The sequence below is a fragment of the Amblyomma americanum genome, chromosome 3 (genome assembly GCF_052857255.1).
Source record: "Amblyomma americanum isolate KBUSLIRL-KWMA chromosome 3, ASM5285725v1, whole genome shotgun sequence".
In the NCBI taxonomy this organism is placed as follows: domain Eukaryota; kingdom Metazoa; phylum Arthropoda; class Arachnida; order Ixodida; family Ixodidae; genus Amblyomma; species Amblyomma americanum.
In genome coordinates this window covers 151641023-151660262 of record NC_135499.1, presented here as the reverse complement: position 1 = coordinate 151660262, position 19240 = coordinate 151641023, and the positions used below count along the sequence as shown (strand labels likewise).

Genomic DNA, 19240 nt, shown 5'->3' with positions numbered 1-19240 from the left:
ATAGGCTCATACCCAGGGAACCTTCTTTATAAATCATCATAAATATGCATTTTAGATTCCAAAGTGAACTTTAAAGCTGCACATTGCTTGTTGAGATTATGGAGCTCTGTATTCTCAGTTATCTATGTCTACTCAAGCTGACTTTGCTTTGCACTGTATCCTTTTGCTACACAGTTAAACTCTTTTGTGTCCTTGGTTTTAGAATACGGCTGGCAATGCCAGGTAGATTTTAAGCTGGATAGTTTCCAAGTCAGCCAGAAAAAAATTACTGTTCAACGTAAGTGAATTGTGTTGCACCATTTCAGTTTTTGAGCATCTGAGACGCGATTTGAAAGAAAAATTCGCATATCTCATGTCCCGTGCCCATTTCCAACGCAAACCCCTTTTGGAGACAGCATTCCGGACATAAGCAGCTTTTTTTTTTTTTTTTTTTTTTCAAGTCATCTCTTGGGGCGCTCAAGTAGTACCACTGTAAAGGGGGTAGATTTTAAATTTGTTGTGCTTTCTTTTAGGGCCGGTAAAAAAAGCTACTTAAACATACCCTAATGCAAACATTTTATCTGGATGTTTTTCAAGGCGATCTACAATTTTTGAATTAGCACTTTTTTTCCAGATGCCAATATTTAAACTAAGCTAACTTAACTAATCTTAACTAATTAACTAACTTTGCAGAACAAAAAAGTACTATTGCAGCCTGGGCCACACGACTCTCCACAGCACTAAGTTGGCTTCGCTTGCATAGGATACTCCTTCTTTAGCTGCTACACCGGTATATTAACTGATGCACAGCAACTTAAATGTGTCTACTCAAGGCGTTTTATGTTAATGCGAGTCTAAATGTTTTCTTTTGACATCACATTTGCTGGGCATTGCCATTATGAAAGGAAAAAAGAGTTGATGTAGTATGCCCTTTTTCTTCGGTCATTGCATTATGCTTGTCCTTTTGTGTCATAGTTGGTGAAATTGTGGTGGTATTAATGCCGCTAGCTACATTACATGAAGACTAAAGACTAGTTAGTGCAAACGTTCATTTTGCAAGTCCTCCTTAAAAGGGGGAAGCTGGTCTTAGAAAAATAAATTTTTATTAATGAACTCACATTTATGAAAATATCAGGGGATATGTATGTTTGTGTGCTGATTTTAAATATGTAATTTAATTTTATGCAAAACAAGTCCTTGTGCACTTGTATAATATGTTATGTAACTTTTTGCCGTGAGCTTTCAAGAAATTTTGCTGCAGGAAACTTGCTAGAATGCATGCCATTGGCTTCTATTTACATCAGGCTATCTAATAATAATAAAGTTATTATCCTGCCTGTTATAAAAGCTGAGCTACAGGGTTCTGAAGTTGCCACTTCACAAATGGGAAGAAAAATTTGTGTTCCTGTTTCTTAAGTGACAAATTCAAAATGCTATATCTCAACTTCTATGACAGGCAGGATGATAATTTTACCCTTATTGCATAGCTTTATGTCAAGAGAAACCAATGGCATGCAATCTAGCAAGGTCCCTGCAGCAAAATTTCTTTAAAGCTCTCGGAAAAAAGTTACAGAACATATTGTATAAGTACACAAGGACTTGTTCTGCAAAAAATTAAATCATATATTTGGAATTAGCATGTAAAGGTACATGTTCCCTGAAGATTTCACTATTGTGCTTTCATTAATAAAATTTTTTTTCTACGACCCTCTTCCCCACTTAAGTGGGAAGCTTGTATGCATGCTGGCAGGTTATAAGGTTGCTCTGTTCTGCACAGAGTTCCATTTTGTCTGGTTAGTGCTGCAAGAGCATTTTCATAATTTGCACCCCTGAAGAGTAGGAACCATGCTCCAACCATACTTAAGCTGCATTTGCACCACAGCTTAAGATGCTAGGTGCTGTCTTGCCCTGAGGGGAATTTACTGAGCAACACCCTTACAAAAAGCAGAAATGGTTTGATCAATTGTGGTAAAAATACAGCTTGAAACAGGTGAAGGCCTTTATGCTAGGGGTGTGTGATTACCAAAATTTTTAAATACAAAAATGAAAACGAATGCAAAGAATAAATACCTTTGAATATCAAATCGAATATTTCTTCAGTATGAAAAAAAATTGCAGAAAAAGATGAATAGGGAAATCTTTTTTATTATAATGAAAGAGTGCATAGCCATTGCAGCCAAAATAAATGAAACTAAGCTGAAATTTCACTACTCGTCTTTCCCGCATATCATAGCTAACCAAAACAAGATGGCTGAGCCAACACTAGGAAGTGTTGTGAAGGGGACAGGAGGAGTGCCATGCATGTGGGTTTAAGTATATGACATATGAAAGGGGCAAACAGAAAAACCAGGGGCTTTCACAATGTGTTTGTTTGGAGTGGGTGGTCAGCCATTTGTTTCATATGAAAAAAAATTGAAAATTGAAAATTGGTTTTTGAGGAAAGGAAATGGGGCAGTAACTATCTCACATATGTCAGTTTTTTTTTGTTTTTGAGGAAAGGAAATGACACTGTAATTGCCTCTCACATGTCAATGGTCATTGTGCCATAAAAGAAGGTATATAGGCTGGAGTGAAAGAAGATAGGAAGAAAAAGTCATAATTGGGGTGTGCAAAATTGAAAATTGGTTTTTGGGGAAAGGAAATGGGGCAGATCAGCAGGCACCTGAACTGCCAAGAGAAGAAAGGAAGGAAGAGGTGCTGTAGTGGAGGGCTCCAGAACAATTTGAATAATTTGGACCACCTGGGGATCTTTAATGTGCACTGGAATCTGACATGGCACAGGGTGCCTTAGCTTTCGCCTCCCCTGACCTCTTTGGCTTCCTTTCCCCTCTGTTTCTTGGCTTCTGTGGTCTGGTTCGAACCCGGGTACTCCGGATCAGTAGCCAAGTGCCTAACCACTGCACACGGGTGCCTTTTGGAAATGCGCCCACCGCGGTCGGGTTCGAATCCAGGTACTCTAGCCCAAGGTGCTTGTCTGCTGAGCCGGAGTACCCGGGTTCGAACCTCCATCGAAACGCGCCCACTGCGGTTGGGTTCGAACCCGACTGCAGCAGCCGCGTTTCAATGGAGGTGGAACGCAAAAAGCGCCTATGTACTGAAACCACTTGCGGAATTTTGCACGAGGTTGACGCCTGGCAGCATCCTAATAGGATCGGTCCACGGGATAAATGATGGAGAAGGTAGCGAACAGGACACCTTCGTACTCTTTTCCTGGAACTTTAAAATTGATTTTCAGATAATTTGCCCAGACACCGTTTTTGCCACGGTTGGATTTATGGAAGTTGCGATTGCTTTGATCGCTTTGATTTTCAGATAATTTGCCCAGACACCGTTTTTGCCACGGTTGGATTTATGGAAGTTGCGATTGCTTTGATCGCTGCTCAATATTCAGAAATTCTTGAATATCAATTTCTCAAATCGAATATGTACTAAATAACGAATGTTCAATTCGTATTCAAAATTTAAAATATTCGCACATCCCTACATTTTGCTTTACTTTAGCCCATGTGTGATGTGCATGTGTGTAAGACTGGTGCGCAGACTAGTCTAGGAAGTGCTAGAGAGCATTTCATCATCTCAGGCTTTTGTGACTCGCTACTGATAATATACAGTGCTTTGTGGTGTGATAATGAACACTGGACATTAAACCTACAGCTAGCTGTTCCCCACCTGTGATTAAAACTTTGTTTCTTGATAACTAGTCAGTCATAAAGTAGCTACTTCAGGTAGATACAGAAGTAAGGACAGCTTTTGTTCTTGAAAGCCAGCATGTGTTCCGTGTCAGGTCAAGACTACACGCATGTGTATGCACTCTATAGTTCTCAGTATTCATACCTTTTCTCTCAAAAGTTTAGGAATGGCTGGCTCATTGGTTGCCATGTCAGCTTTACTGTGGCATTTTAACTTATCAAACTTTTCATTTCCACTGCCTAACTTGTGGTGGGATGTGGAACACCGATGTGGTCAGTCCACTTTTTTTTTGTCCTTGAGTAGTCAAGTGAGTTTTACTGACTTGCCTGCAGGAGGACACTTTCAACAATTGGCCCTTCATGTCTGTGCACTTCTGGGGTGAGCCAGCACCCGGGACCTGGCGCCTCATCATCACCAGCGATGGGCCACGCCGCTCGCTCTTCCCTGGCAAGCTAAAGCACTGGTACCTCATCTTCTACGGAACTGACACAGACCCGATCAAGTTGCGTCCGCGCCCGCACAGTTCGTACATCATTCGGGACACGGGCGCAGCCAAGGCAGGAAGCAGCCGCCTGGCACGCAATTCGTGTGCTGCGCAAGCCAAGTTTCTCTTGCTCGAACAGGTGCCATTCATTCACCAACTGCCTTGCTACTGTATCAGACTTCAATTCCATGTGTACTACATTTGATTGTACCATGCAGGCAATGCCATGATAGCACTGCTGGCAGTGTGCTTGTGAAAACATGTTGCTTATTTGTACATTACTCCTACTGCACTGAGTGTAACCGAGGGCCATGACAGGTGTTCCAATATGCAGTACAGAGATGCTGTCTCTATCAGAATGCCTGCTTGTTTTTCTAAGATTATGACTTAATTATATGTATACTGCCTGCTTTTATTAAGCAAAGTTTTTATATTGATTTGAGTGGGTCGCCAGCAATATTTGGCTTTTGTTTGCTGGTGTGCTAGCTTTGGCAGTGTTGTCTACCGAACATAAAATGGGATATGGTTGAGCCTATAGTTTGACAGAAAATTATGCTGCTAGAATTGATGAAACATGCATAATCTTGATGTGCCAGCTCAAAGGTTGTGGTGCAGTGTTTTAAGTTTTCTTTATTGTCGCTGGGGCTGCAGTGTTCGATTTGGGGACTCAAGTAAAATGATTTTTGGCAATACATATGAAGCGGGACTCGGGTGGTGTCATTCTTTCGTAGTGGTCACACCTTTGATGGTGAATTTTGGCTATGTGAAAGCATTTTGCATGAAAACCATACTGTGCAGCATGCAAAGCATGCTTTTATCAGCCAAGCACTATTGACCTCGGATGAAGCTTTAGCAGAAAAATGAAGCGGGAGCAGCAAAATGGCAAGATTTTGATTCAGAAAGGTTAAATGCTAGCTTGCCTAATTAACACTTTTGAAGTGAGGACTACTCATAGTATAGTTGAGGACAAAAGTCTGTGGATCACGTGCTTTGTAATTAAATGAAGCCGGTAGCTCTATTGTTAGGTGCTGGCTGGAGACCATAGTTGTGGATGTTAAAGAACAGAATTTTAGTTTTCACCTTGATAGGTGTGGTCTCCAGCCGATGGCTAATAATAGCGCTGTCTGCTTCTTTTACGGAGCATGTGGTTCAAACACTTTTGTGCCCGACTGTACATTAGAACGAACAGTTTTTTACTTTATCCTTTTTCGATTTTTATTATTAGACTTTTGTGTTTTTGCGTTTCCATTTAAAGTTTGATATTTGTATTTCATTTAATGCTGGATGTGCCTGCCCACTTTACTTCGGCCCTGTTTAGCACTGCTCTCGCAGTGCGAGAGAAGAAAAGAATGCTGAGAGAATGAACAGCTCTGACTTTTTTCTTGATGCACTTTTTCTTGTTTGGCACAATTGGTGGTGTTTCTCTCCGAACAGGGTGACTGTGTGGAGAAGTGCCCCGCAGGAAAGTTTGGAAGCCGTGAGAGCTTCACTTGTGAAGACTGCCACACTGACTGCGCTACTTGCTACGGTCCCTTTGAGAGCAACTGTCTGTCATGCCCTGCAGGGCGGCACCTGACGAAGGAAGGCTCCTGCTGGCACGAGTGCCCTGATGGAACGTACGCTGGTGAGACGCATGCGTTGTGGTCACTCTCTCAAAATTGTTGGGCCAAAGGGAATCGAAGCCCGGGAGTGTGTTTTGCCAATGGTTTCAACCACAGGCATTGCTTGCAGTGCTGCCTGTGGTAGCAAGCAGGTGACGCATAAACATCTGTTTAGGCACATGTTGTGCGAAGGACAAGCACCAAACATGTAATAAGGGTGGTGCTCATGTTGTCTGTTCCTTCATCCTCCTTTGTTGTGCTGCTTTCCCATTGCTGCAAATGAAGCATATAGAACTGGCCACTAGTAATCGGCCTGTATGCAGCACATTGTCCTTGCCTTTTCCAACGTATTTGTGTAAACTGACTTGTCTGACTACAGCTGGCAAAAACTGGCTCTGTGATTCAAATTCACATTGTATGCATTGGATTTTTTCTAGTGTCGCAGATATGCATTTTTTTAGTATTTTGCCCACACAAGGTTACTCCATTTTACTCACTTATTCACCTTCAGTGGTGCATGGTACAATTAAGGTTTGCTGCGGTGTTGTTGTGTGGGTCGGAGGCTAAATGCTTTCTCTCTGAGACATGCCCAAACACACATAGATGGTCATATGTGGCAGCTTCAGGAACACGGCTCCTATCGGCGTTGCAAATTCCACAGGTGGCCAAATAGGTTGTCGAAATAGCCTTTCTAGAGTTCCTCATTTCAGTTTTGTGCGAACATGATAGGCAGTCAAGGCCATCTCATCGTCTCTTGCTTTCTCTCTATTCCTGCACATGGATCTTTAGAATTTTTTTGCATTTGTTTAGCTTAGCTTTTTTTCTTGTATTCCGTTGGGCCTCTCCGGTTCCATGTTAGCTTCGCTGAGTGTTAGCTGCCTTCAGATAATAAAAATTTCCTTGACTTTCTTTCATTGAAACTGCAAGTTTCAAGGCCAGTTGAGCGTGATTGAGCACTGGAAGTTGAACATTTAATGGCTCAATGTGAGATGAAAAGTAAGGACAGAGGAACCGTAAATGTGAGAACAATGCTGTGTGTCATTTCTTTTCTTGTTACTCATGCTGCTTAAATAAGATTTGAATGTCTGGCTCGCGTCGAGGCAAAGTCTGTAGGGCTTGAATGCTAAAGCAGACCCTTTTAGTAAAATAGTGTGTATTAGCAACCGTGGCAATACTTTCTGTGGCAAGATAAAATGGCCCACTTTTTGTGTCTTGTAGTGAGAAAAAAGTCTTATCCAGTGCACACTGTCCATGTGCCAAGGGTTCCTTGGAGTGGCATTAAGCTTTGCCAACAATGCTGGCTGCACTGCGTTCCTGTGTCCTTACCGTGTCCATGCTGAACTTATCGTTGTGCCTGAGGTTCTTATCTCACTGTGTGTATGAGTTTTTCCTCTTGACCATTGCGCCTTCTGCACCAGAAGCCAACCACCACCTCAGGCCAGTTGAAGATACTTCTACAACTGCTTTCCTACTCTCACGTTCATGCTCGTTACTTTGCGTTTTGGAGTTGCTGTGGCAGTTCCTGTATTGCGTTAATCACTGCTGTGATGCTACAGCACAGATTATACTTCAGATTGCCTTGTAAGAGGAATGCTATCGCACTGCAGCATCTTTGTCCAGCTGTAGTGCTAGGCCACCCATGTTTCAGAGGGCTGGTAGACAGAGTGCAGATTAGGCTGTGCAGAAACCACTTTTATGCTGTTGTGTTATGTTATGTTGTGTTATGTTATGTTATGTTGTTATGGTGTCATATTGTGGGGTTTTCATATGACAAACTGTGTTGCAAAAGTGTTACGCTGTTGTCTTCATTGCATGGCTAGCTTGTAACTTTCCACCTCGTCATTTTATTGCAAGGTTAGTACAGTGCAGGCAATCGCTTTGTCAGCATAATGCTGGACAAGTCCTTTATTGAGTTTGTGCTAATGGATCAAAGACATCCTACTTGCTTCTTTAGGGGTGTGGGCAAAGTTTACCCACTTCTAGACATAGGTGACACTTTGATGGAGCCTTGCTGCTACATGCCAAGACACACGTCTGCACATTTCTAGTTCCTAAAACAGAAGAAAAAACCAATGTTCCTGTAGTGCTTGTGCCACTCTTGTGCAGGTGGCGCAGATTTTTTTTGCTACTACCACCTCCAGTTGTTGATATTAAAAATATTTTCTAACTGTGATGTGTTTTTGTGATGGTTGCATCTGGTGGGGAAAGTTAGAAAGGGGAAAAGGGCTACGTTTTTTTATTGCATTATTTAGTTAAGTTCTTGCTTCATTGCCACGAGTAACATGTGAAATTTTATACTTTCGACATTAGTAGGTCATCAAGAGGTAAAAATCTTAACTAGTCCAACTGGTTTATGGAACAGTTTCAAGTTGGTTCCAGTTGGTTCCAGCAGAGACCTATTGAATTCCCCGTTGCTTCCAACCTGAAGCTACTGAGAATTGTTCTATTACACTGTTGGACTGGTTAAGATTTTCGAGGCAGTAATCTGTCAGAAAAGCAAGCAAGTCATATTGTTTTGATGCAAAAAGATGAAAGTTTCTGAATGCTGATGTTTTTCCCATTTTGTTTGTATTGCAGACGCAGAATTACGACTGTGTGTGGAATGTGACCTTAGCTGCTCAAAGTGCGTGAACTCATCATCAAACTGTACAGAGTGCCAGAAGAATTATTCCAGATTTGGAAACACGTGTGTTGGCTCCTGCCCAAATGGGACATACTCGTCTGCAAGGGACAGGATGTATGTTTATTTCATCATTCATTGCCAACACTGAAGCTGTCAATATAATTTAGAAAGACTTTTCAGCAGAAAGGACCTAAACACTTTGTAATTTGAAGAGTAGCATATGTTAGTGTTTGTAGGAAATTCCCTTGCTACGTGAGAGCTTGTTGGGATAGGGAGAGGGAGTAATATTCACAGCTCAGTTGAAGGTGGCTAAGGCTGGGGCCAATTGTTTTTACTGTGTTGTTTTGGTCCCAGGCCTAGTCAGTGATGCGTTGTATAAATGGTACGAGATCTCGCATTGGCGAGGAACCCTGCCAAGCACCTCTACATGCGCAGGTGTCCCTTTTTGTTCTTAGACACCCTCTTGTAACAGGCCGTCGTCTGAAAGCTCTCAGCTGATCCTGCAACAATTGCTGACTGATGTTGTCTTTCATTGAGGGTGCAGGCAAAATGGTATTGCCTACTGGGCCAATTTCTTAATGTAATGCTGACCACTTCAGTAGACCAGTGAATAGCCTACATTTGCAACTTTTAAGTGTGTGTGGGCAATCTTCCTTTCAGTTGTCGCAAGTGCCACGACACATGCCTCACGTGCCTAGGCCCCTCTACTCAGGACTGCGTCACGTGCCCTGAAGGGCTCTGGTCTCACAACAAGCAGTGCTTTACTCACTGTCCACCCAAGTTCTATGGTGGACCCGACCACTTTTGTCGCAGGTTTGTGGGCCTATTACTGAACCCTGAAGCAGAAATAATGTCTAGTCATTAAAGCAGAATGACCTGTATTACAATATTTTTATGAAGAACTTCGAATGCTGGAAAGACTATGGCAGTGATAAGTGTTTGCCTGTATTTAGCATCTGCTAGAGATTGTCAGTTTCTGGGTCGCCTTGCCTTGGTTCAAAGTGTGTGACAAGATTCTTGTTTGTCGGGGCATATTTACTACTACTTCTGCGAAAAAAGCGTTGCTCAATATATTGAGCTGGTATAGGAATCTAGGGTGCCACTATCATGTTTGTTTAACAAATGTCGCTGGTCAGGGGGTTCAGTATACTTTTTTAGCAGCAGCACTCATAAACACACATGGGTGACTGTTTGTGCTATAAACTTTCCCCAGACCGAGAAGAATTTTTTCTTGAACTTTGAAGATCAGGAAGCTGTATAGCTTCCGTGTATAGCCATTTGGCTTCTGCACTCAGGTGGATGCTAATGAGTAATTGCTCCCTTGATTAACCTATGCACACTGTTTATCTCAAGCACTAATCAGCATTTTGTTTATAATCTAGTAGTGTACCTTGTACATCTTGTTCGTAGCAGCTATATGGGTGCGTCGAAATGACTCTTCGAAATGAGAAAGTGGTCAGTGAATGGACAAAATATATGGGCAGTATTAGTGAAAGGAAATGTAAGGAATTACTTGATTAAACAAGAATTTGTGTAAAGCTATTTGCCTATCCTAATTCTCAGATATGACAGAGCCTTGTAACTTTTTTTAGCTGTTAAATTTTTCAGCGCATCGTTCACTATAATGAGTAGTACATGGATATTTGATATTTCTAATGTAAATAGACTATACACTACACTCTCTTTAAGACAAACTTGTTCGTCGTATCAGAAGTTCATCTTAAGAGAGCGCCCCTAAAAAAGTTCGCGAGCATGCTAGGTGTGTCCATGCATATGTTACATGAAAACAGTGAGCATTTCTTGCACTATGCGTTGCACTATGCATGAAGTGAGCTGAAAACAGAGCTGAAATAGACTTATGTTATCTGCTTGAAAATGGCATCGATGTAGTTTTTTTTTTTCTCTGTCTGTTTTTTCTCGCTGCATCCCGTAGTGGCTGCTGTTTGTTTTCTTCTGATTTCTGCTTTCCACTCTGCTTAGAGCGCTTTGAAGGTGCCCAGCAGAGTAGCCGTGTGTCTTGCTCTTATCTGACTCCTTTCGCAAGGTATCTGTTACGAGCAGGCATACCATGCACATTTCCTGTGCTCTGCAGACACCTTCTTGCCATGTTCATAGCCAGCTTTTTTTTTTCCTCTGCGCATGTTGCGCGCTTCCCTCTACAGCCCTGAGACCATTTCAAAGAGTGCCATTATATCATCTTCAATGTTCGTTTCCATCCTGTTTTCCTTAAGATTACACCATTACATTTATATTGCACTGAGATGTTCTGGACTGCGCTTGTGCTGCGAGGTCATCATTCTGCGGGGTGTATGTCACCGTGGCCAGCCGCGCTTTACTGCCATGTATACTCGTGTAAAGGCCGCACCCCCAATTTGGCAGCCGGTAATTTGGAAAAAAAAAAAAAGTGAGCCAAAATAGTTGTTTTATGTGTACATGATTTTTCTCACGTGGTACGCTACGTTAGGAGGTGATAGACAAAAGCTGCCTGCAACACTCTGAACGATCACGCACGCATTGTTCCGCGCGTCGCAAACTTCACCTGGAACCGCGAACACGCGGTGCCTCAGCACTGCTAACTCTCCTTGTGTGCTCAACATTCACACCAGAAAGGACAAAACGTTATACTGCGCAAAAAAACTGGAATGGGAGTACCAACGCCAGAGGCGAGTTTTCTTGTGGCGATGCGCCGCCCACCAGAGTCTGGCAGTACGCACCATAGCAGCGTGCCGTTTGGCCGGTTTCATTAGGTCTACCATGCTCTGTATCTAAGCCACAGTGAAAGTGCTTTGAATCTAGTCATGTATTACAAAAGATGTAACCTTGCTACCAGATTACCATCGCTTAATAACCTCACATTAAAATGAACGCTTAATTGATTTCCGCAAGGCTTTCGACAGTGAAGCGTACACAAAAGCAGGCCAAGTGAATGCCACCTCAAATTGATGGCTGCTGGCCGCACGCGATGCGCACCACTTCGAACTGTTGGCCAAGGCATCATTACTGTCATTAGAGTGCCATATCTTCAAAGGATCTTGATCTTAACTTAGTATCACGTGATATGTTTGTCAGTAAACTGATTCGGCATCTGGTTTTACTTTATGTGGGTAATTCGCGCCAGTCGTCGGGCGCGCGTCTTATCATCCATACTTTCAGTGCATTATGTGTATTTGAAGGATTCGCCGGGACTGCACTAATTTGTCGTAAAAGTGCATGCTACGGCATAAAAAAGGGTAGAAAATCGGGGCTTTGCTATAGTAAGAAAAATTGTTTAGAGATATGTCGGTCCTGTTTAACGGCCATACCCCGTCAAAACCACGGAAAAAAGTGTGGCTCTTATGAGAGTACTATAAGGGTATATAACAATTTCTTTACTAAAAACGTCTTTTACTGGAAATGAAAAAAAAAAAATTATGGCCGTCTATGGAAGGCTGAATGGGACGGCACAAAGTTTTGGTTTTCTATACCCATGTTTAACTATACATGCGTGTTTACTGTAGCGAGATTCTGCTGTAGCAGGACACTTGGCTTTGCCACATAAATATGAGCTAATTTGTTACGCATTTTATTTTGTGGTGTAGCTGCAAGGCCCCTTGTGTGGAGTGCTCCTCCATGACAAGCTGCAAGAGCTGTGTGTCTAGCTACAGGATCAACAACTCAGCATGCAACATGACATCCTTACACTGTGGTGATGGTGAGTCGCATGTGCTGTTTTTTAAAGTTTGTATGTCCAATGGAACTGCATATTCAGGGGTCCTACAGAAATGAAACTTGCCAGCATGAAAGTCATGTTGTGTGGCAGTCTGAGTAGTAGATGTGACAGCCGCTACTGACACTAGCTGTTGGTTGTCAGGCATAGAGCACAAGCTGGCACTACATCATGTCATCTGCTACTGTTTTTGATTTACAGTTGGGAAGCAGTAAGTGCTGCTGATGGAGCCAGCACCAAAACATATGCCCACACAATGTAAAATACCTTGCTGCATGTAAAAAATTAGTACTCCGTATTTTTCACATATGAATTCAGTAAGCAGGTGGCATCGCATCTGCATGCATGCACTGAGCTAGCATGGCTACTGCTTTCAGATATGCGAAGATGTGCGAGGCCTGTGCACTCGTATGCTCCCTTTCATGATGGCCCCCACTCTCGCTTATATACATCTTTGTGCTGCTGCTATTTGCTCTTCTGCCAAGCTACTAGTGTACTAAAATTTACGCTGTTGATGATTTTTCAACTCTTTACACCATTGCAGATTTTTGACTGCTGGAAAAATTTTCACACGCATATTCTAAATTATTTTTAATAGTCTTATTTAGGCATGTGCAAACAGTGGTTTTTTGGTTCGAAGTGAATTCGAAGCCAATAGTAATTTTCTTCAAATAATTTCAAAGTGAATATTTTGAATACTTTTGGCACACAAAAATGGTTGAACGGCACAATATAATTTTGAAAATCATTTATTTTTCAAACACAAATTATAGCTTGGTTTGGTATATTTATGTTGTGGTTATATTGTACAAACTCATAGGACTGGGATTCCTGTTTGCAAATTGGCCACTTTATATCTGTCATGCTCACCACAGGCATAAAATGAGTGGAATTGCTTTTTGTGCCACAATTTGAACAAAAGAAAACCATAGCTAACATTTCATAGTAACTAAAGCCATTTCTTTTGTGGTCACATATTGCTGCACATTTTTGTTGTTAATGTGTGTACGTGTGTACCCACTCCACCCGTTGCCTTTGGTTCGAGGGTATCCAAAATAAATAAACATATAAACTGTTGGTAGGTAGTTGCTTATTATGAGTAGATATACAGATATGAGATGCTGTGTAGGGTTATCACGTGATTATCACATGACTATGATGAATGTAAAGTGTGCGGGACATGAAAATGTTATTGACCCCAGAGCCTGAAGGTGTTTCGAAGCAAGGCCTTTACCTTTGGCATACCTGCGCAATACTGTACATAGCAAATCTCCATTGCAGGCACTTCTATGTTACTTGCCTCGTCTCCACTCTGTCGAAATGAAAATGTAGCTTTTGCAACTTTTGTCTTTTACAGGTCACTACAGCCTCCATGGGAATTGCTACAAGTGCCACAGTAACTGCAAAACTTGCTACGGTGGAAGTGAGAATGAGTGCTTGAGCTGTCCACCTGGCAAGTAAGTACCAAAGCCCTCCCATGTCCTGAAACCTGATTTAGTTTTGTTGTGATTACTTTTTATGAGCACAGACTACCTGAAAATAATGTCCTCTTGCAGCAACTCACTGCTGCTGTGTCTCCTCTTTGTATAATTATGATTGATGGAAATAACGAACTAAGCAAAAGAGTTGAAAAGACACAAATTTCGAGAGAGATGGGTTTAAATCAGCATAGAGGCACACACAATGGTTTTGCACTTTAATGAATTATGTGCTAGTAACCTGGACATTTGAGGATGGAGGAACCTGTGGCTCTTCATTTAGATGCGATTGTGCTGTATTCACTGAGTGGCACCACCTGGAAATCAAGATCACTTTAGTCCCTGTGTTCTGTGTGAATGCCTACTGAAATCTGTTGGGAATGGTGGATTAACCCACTCTCGGTGTTTTGGTTACCGTACATCCTCTAGTCTTCCACCTTATGTTTGGGTTCTGTTCTTCTCTTCTGTCATTTACTTTTGTTGCTGTCATTTTGTATGTGTTGTAATGAAGATGCCTATTGTTTGGATGCATTAAGCGAAGTCAAACTACCGTATTTACATGTCGTAAGTCGACTCGAATGTAAGTCGACCCCACTATATCCCATGTCAGGAAAAAAAAAATAACTTGGAGGTCACTTAAGCTTGGTCTTTATTAGTAGAAAGCGATAGCATTATCCAGCCGCTGCCGCTTATCGTGAGTCGCTATCGGCTGCCGCGTGCGGGTGTGCCTGTGGGCACATTCCAAAACGAAAATAAATGTACTAGTCACTGAACTACTCATCCTCACTTGCGCCATCGTCTTCACTAGCGCTGCCATTGTGATCGCTGCTGCGGTCCCACAGCACGTTGTTATAACGTCATCATGCAGCGAAATCCCGCACTTCGCAAACAGCCGCGCCACAACATTGCATGGAAGAGCTGGAAATTTTGCCTCGCCACACCTGTTTCACTTGTTGCGAACGTCGAACCTGCGGCCCAGCGTGCAGTTCGTTTCTTCGGCGTAAAGGATCATCCTGAATTGCATCCATCTTGAATGTAACCTTGAACGAGCTCCGGATGCTTACCGGACCCGGAGCACAAATGACGATTGACGAAGCACTACATTAAAAGCTTGTAAAACGCGGCCCCGGTCGTCAAATATGTCAGAGCCAACGAGAAACTGCGCTAGCATCGTTGGCTCTTTTGTCAGCTACTGGCACTCCCCGGCACTGCTGCCATTCCACTCTTTTGTCAGCTACTGGCACACCCCGGCACTGCTGCCATTCCAAGCGGTGGTGCTGCCACAATTGCAACAGTAGCCCTTCCGTCAGCTGTTGATGCTCCCTTGAGCACCAAGTGCCCAGTTGAAAATGAAAGAAAAACTTGGACGACTCTTAAGCTTCCCCTTTAAGAGTAGAACGCGATAGCGTCATTGGGCCGCTGCTGCTTGTCAGCAGTCGCAGCCTGCAGCCACGTGTGGAGAGGGGTGTGCCATTTGCTGCTTATTGACAGCCGCCATCGGCCGCCACGTGCAAGGAGGGGGTGCTGGTTCTGTGCGTTTTCAGAGAAGCTGCTCAAGGCCAGCACCAAGAGCAATGCGACGGAGCCACGTAGCAAAGATGCGACCGCATTGTAGCATCCCTGATATCTCTTTTGTCTTCCACTTCTATTTATGGTGCCATGCTTCGGTTTCGGTTGTAAGTCGACCCCCCATTTCTGATTTTGAAATTTAAAAAAATAGGTCAACTTACAATCATGTAAATATGGTATGGCGTGGCCTGTGGTGTTTATCTTCTCTTGTGCACTTTCTTCTCCCAGGTTCTGGTATCACGGGCGCTGCACAAGCGAGTGCCTCTTGGGTTTCTTTGTAGATGCCGACAACACATGCGTGCCATGCCATGGTACCTGCAGCCGCTGCAAAGGTCAAGGCCAAGCCGACTGCACAGCCTGCCTTTTCGACCTCATTCTTCACGAAGGACAGTGCGTTCACGAGTGTCCTCCAGGGTGAGAATAAGATGCCATCTGGAGTGAGCGCTGAATGATTGCATTCTTCTGGCCTTCGCTCTGTGGCTTGCCAAGAAGTAAAAAAAGATGTAATCCTTGACATTCACTGTATTCTAAAGGTTCTCAAAACAGGTTCCATGGAACCTTTGGGTTCTTTCAAGTGGTTTTTGGGTTCTCCAAGCATCCAGGTTCATGCATGCCTCAGTCCCACCCACTACATCTCAAAGCAAAAATAAGCTGTAGAGGTAAAAATAAGTTACTTTACTTTAATCAGACATAATCTTTAGGTGCGTTGTTTAGAGTTCAGACTCTCTTATCACAAAACAGTTCCTAGTTATCAATATTATCTTTCAGATTTATCAGGAATTGCTGAATAATGTGGAAATTTCAGCATACAAACGTCTGTTTGACTAGTCTAAACTGTAGCAATTTATTCTGGGGCTTAGCAATTCAGGAAAAGTTCCGAAAATTACATTGAAAACAAAATGTTGCGAAAATATCCAAGAAAGCTTTTTGCATGTAGGGGGGTGCGTACAGGGGTTGCTCTGCTGACGTTAGTTGTTCCCAAAACAGCGATTTCTCCAGGCCCTTGATGTCATGTAATTTTGGGGGCAAAATGGCCTATCATAATTTAACCACCACCAGTATTATTAATGTTGTTATCAAAAGAACAACATCATGGCACACTTCATTTTCACATAGAGACTGCTTATTATGCACTGGAAATGCACTATTTCACCTCCGTGAGCCAAGATTTCCTCTTTTGCCATTAATGTGAATTTCACCATTTTCATTTTATATTTTTCTCTCTGAAGATGGACTCTTCAAATCACGCAAGCGCCTAGTAATCGTTGGGAACTTACAGCTTTTTTCAGGACCCGACTTCCAAGACGTGCGTCCGTTGTCATGACGGATGCAACACTTGTTACAACATGTCGGCGGCATCATGCCTGAGCTGCAACCCTGGCCGTGCCCTTCACCAGAGCAGCTGCAAGGAGCTGCCTTGCCCCAGGGGTACATATCTGCGCCAGACAGCTACGGCAGGGTCCGAATGCATCAAGTGCCACCCTGCTTGCTCCCAGTGCACAGGTGCGGTATAGTGGCATATTTGAACTGAAATTCAGTGCCTTTTTTTAATGATGAGAGCTGTTATTGGAAGACCACCATAGGCCATCATGTCACTGAAGCCTGTGGTAGTGCTTGGCACCAATCCAAGTTAATTGGCGAAAAAGGCAAGTCGAGCACTGTGCCAAGCCAAGCGAGAGAGAGAAAAAGAGAGGAGAGAAGAAAGAATAGAAAGAAGGGGGAGAAAATGGATGGATGCCACTGTGGAGAGAGAAATGGAATGAGAAAAATTGCTGGCTAAACACATGTTGGCTCTTGCCAAATGTTCCAACTAAGCTGTAGCCTAGTTTAGCCAGTGACCTTTTCTTTTTTCTTTTGACTTTTTTTTAAGTCTATAAGTAGTGGTGGACACAGGCAGTCCATTTTCAGAAAAAAAGTACCTAAAATTTATGAACTTGAAAGTCTTGAAGCTGATGGCGGTGATGAATTCTTATGGCCAAGGGTAACTTTGATCAGATCACCATGGCCCAAGGCATTTTTTTTTTTTTACACAAGGTGGGGTAAAGGACCCATTTTCTTAGCATTTCACCACAAATGAACAGAGTTTCAAGCCAGGGGAAAGCTTGTATCCACTGTATCACTGTTGGGTACCCGATCACACTGTTGATTTAACCCTGCACTTCTTGCATGAGAGGCGGGTGCTCGAACTACCGGGCACCGCTGTGTGTCAATAAAAAAAAAAAACCTTGAAGTTGTATTTCAACAACTAAGTGGTCCTACTTGGCCAAAACAGACATACTGTCAAAATTGTTCTGTGAACAGTGCTTTTGAAATGTGTGGGCAATATTGGTGCCTGCGTTGCGTCATGTTAAATGACGCTTCACAGTTAATTGCAGTTTCGTCAACTTTAAATGAGTAGAGACATCAAATTTTTAGATGCATGTTTTTTGTTGCGAAAGCAACACTACGCCAGCCACTTCGCCTCTTCGCGTGATCGCACTTTCAGCCGTGGTCGCACCTGACCTTGAGCTGTTGCCTAGCAACCACCAGACGTCGCCGCTTGGCGCCGCGCCACTCACCTCACCAGCTGTGCGCATGCGCATGACGTCATAGCAGAGCCGCAAGCCTCACACACGGTGAACCGAGTAGCAGCAGCTGTGTGCATGCGCTGTAGAAGGAGAGGAGGTGTACAGTCGAGCCCGCTTGTAACAAACACGAACGTCACGCAGCATCCATTCGTTATATCCCGAAGTTCGTAGCAAGTGGACCGCAGCTTTAATGACAGTTGCTTGTCAAAACACAAAATTTTTTCTTTGCGAAAAATTCCGTGATGGATGTCTGTTTTTGCAGCGCAGATCCGATGAAGGAGGTTTCGAGTTTATTTAAAGCAGAAGCGTGCTCTTTGCCGAGGCCCTTGGCATAGACAAGTTGTCTGAGGCTCTCTATGTAGCCCATTGCTACAGGCGCGCTTATGGGTGCTGGCTCCGAAGTTTCATCGACTCCTCCGCATCACTTTCGTCCCGCACATCAGAAACGATGTCCTCGTCCGTGCACGGTTCCGCAGTGTCGTTGTCGTCATCGACAAAAATAAAATCAATTCCAACCAGTGTCATGACCCCCCCATGTTGGATTCGAGGACGTGCTGCCACAAATCGCCGCTGGGCTGGTCGTCTTCCGAAGCATCAGGCTCGGCATCAGACAGTTCCGCACGCCAGTGGCCATCACCTCCGCCCTGGCCGCTTTCATCATCTCTACCGCTGAATACAACAAAAATGGGCACGGTGTTCCTGTCTGCCATCCTGAATTACAACCAGGGCTCGAGATTTGAACGAAGCCAACGAAACGTCCGCACCGCAACAAGAGTGACAAAAGCGCGCGATGGGGTAGACGTGCAACGTGCACAGGTGGCAAACAAGCCAATCAAGCTAAAGCTAGATGCACAGCGCCGGCGGAGAGACCAATGAGGGGCGCCCGTGAGCGTCAGTGCAGCCATCTCTTGGCTCCCACGGAAGGCCTGCTTCACGGAACGTGGCCTCCGTGATCATCATCGGCGGTGCGGTTGATCACGGAGGCCACGCGCAGCAGATTTTCAAGAGAGTGAGGAGGAGCGGAGTGTGGAGTAGGGGCGGGAGGGCGATCTTAATAATATTAATTGGTTTTTGGGGAATGGAAATGGCGCGGTATCTGTCTCATATATTGTTGGACACCTGAAGGAAAGAGATAAATGAGGGAGTGAAAGAAGAAAAGGAACGAAAGAATAATTTCGACCACCTGGGCATCTTTAACGTGCACTGACATCGCAGAGCACAGGGGCGTTGGAAAATGGTATACATGAGTGACAATCTGGAATTTACCTACACTAGCTGAATGGTTTATAATTGAATTTTATCATGCAATTTCGGTTTTGGTTTCAAAAGCCGAACGACTGCTCTTACATCACAGGCGATATAAGGCCACGTGAGGCATGCAAAAACTGCAGTATAATCGCTGCTTGTTCATTTTTTGTCATTCTAACTCTTGGGCAGGCTTGCTTAAAATGAAGAAAGCAACGACCATATTGCAGTTTTTGTATGCCTCATGTGACCTGAATGGGTCTTTTACGCCACAGCCATCGTTTGGCTGTTGAAAGCA

The 19240-nt window shown here is 43.5% G+C and overlaps 1 protein-coding gene across 1 annotated transcript in view; it reads left to right on the top strand.

Moving 5' to 3' along the window:
* The window catches only part of Fur2 (furin-like protease 2), a 50439-nt gene that overhangs the window by 19903 nt on the left and 11296 nt on the right, over nucleotides 1-19240 (top strand). Inside the window, exons 13-20 of the mRNA XM_077658393.1 lie at nucleotides 4002-4292; nucleotides 5588-5777; nucleotides 8332-8491; nucleotides 9038-9190; nucleotides 11956-12068; nucleotides 13441-13540; nucleotides 15359-15544; nucleotides 16410-16633. Of these exons, the coding sequence (XP_077514519.1) occupies nucleotides 4002-4292; nucleotides 5588-5777; nucleotides 8332-8491; nucleotides 9038-9190; nucleotides 11956-12068; nucleotides 13441-13540; nucleotides 15359-15544; nucleotides 16410-16633 (1417 nt within the window). The remainder of the gene's footprint in view (nucleotides 1-4001; nucleotides 4293-5587; nucleotides 5778-8331; nucleotides 8492-9037; nucleotides 9191-11955; nucleotides 12069-13440; nucleotides 13541-15358; nucleotides 15545-16409; nucleotides 16634-19240) is intronic.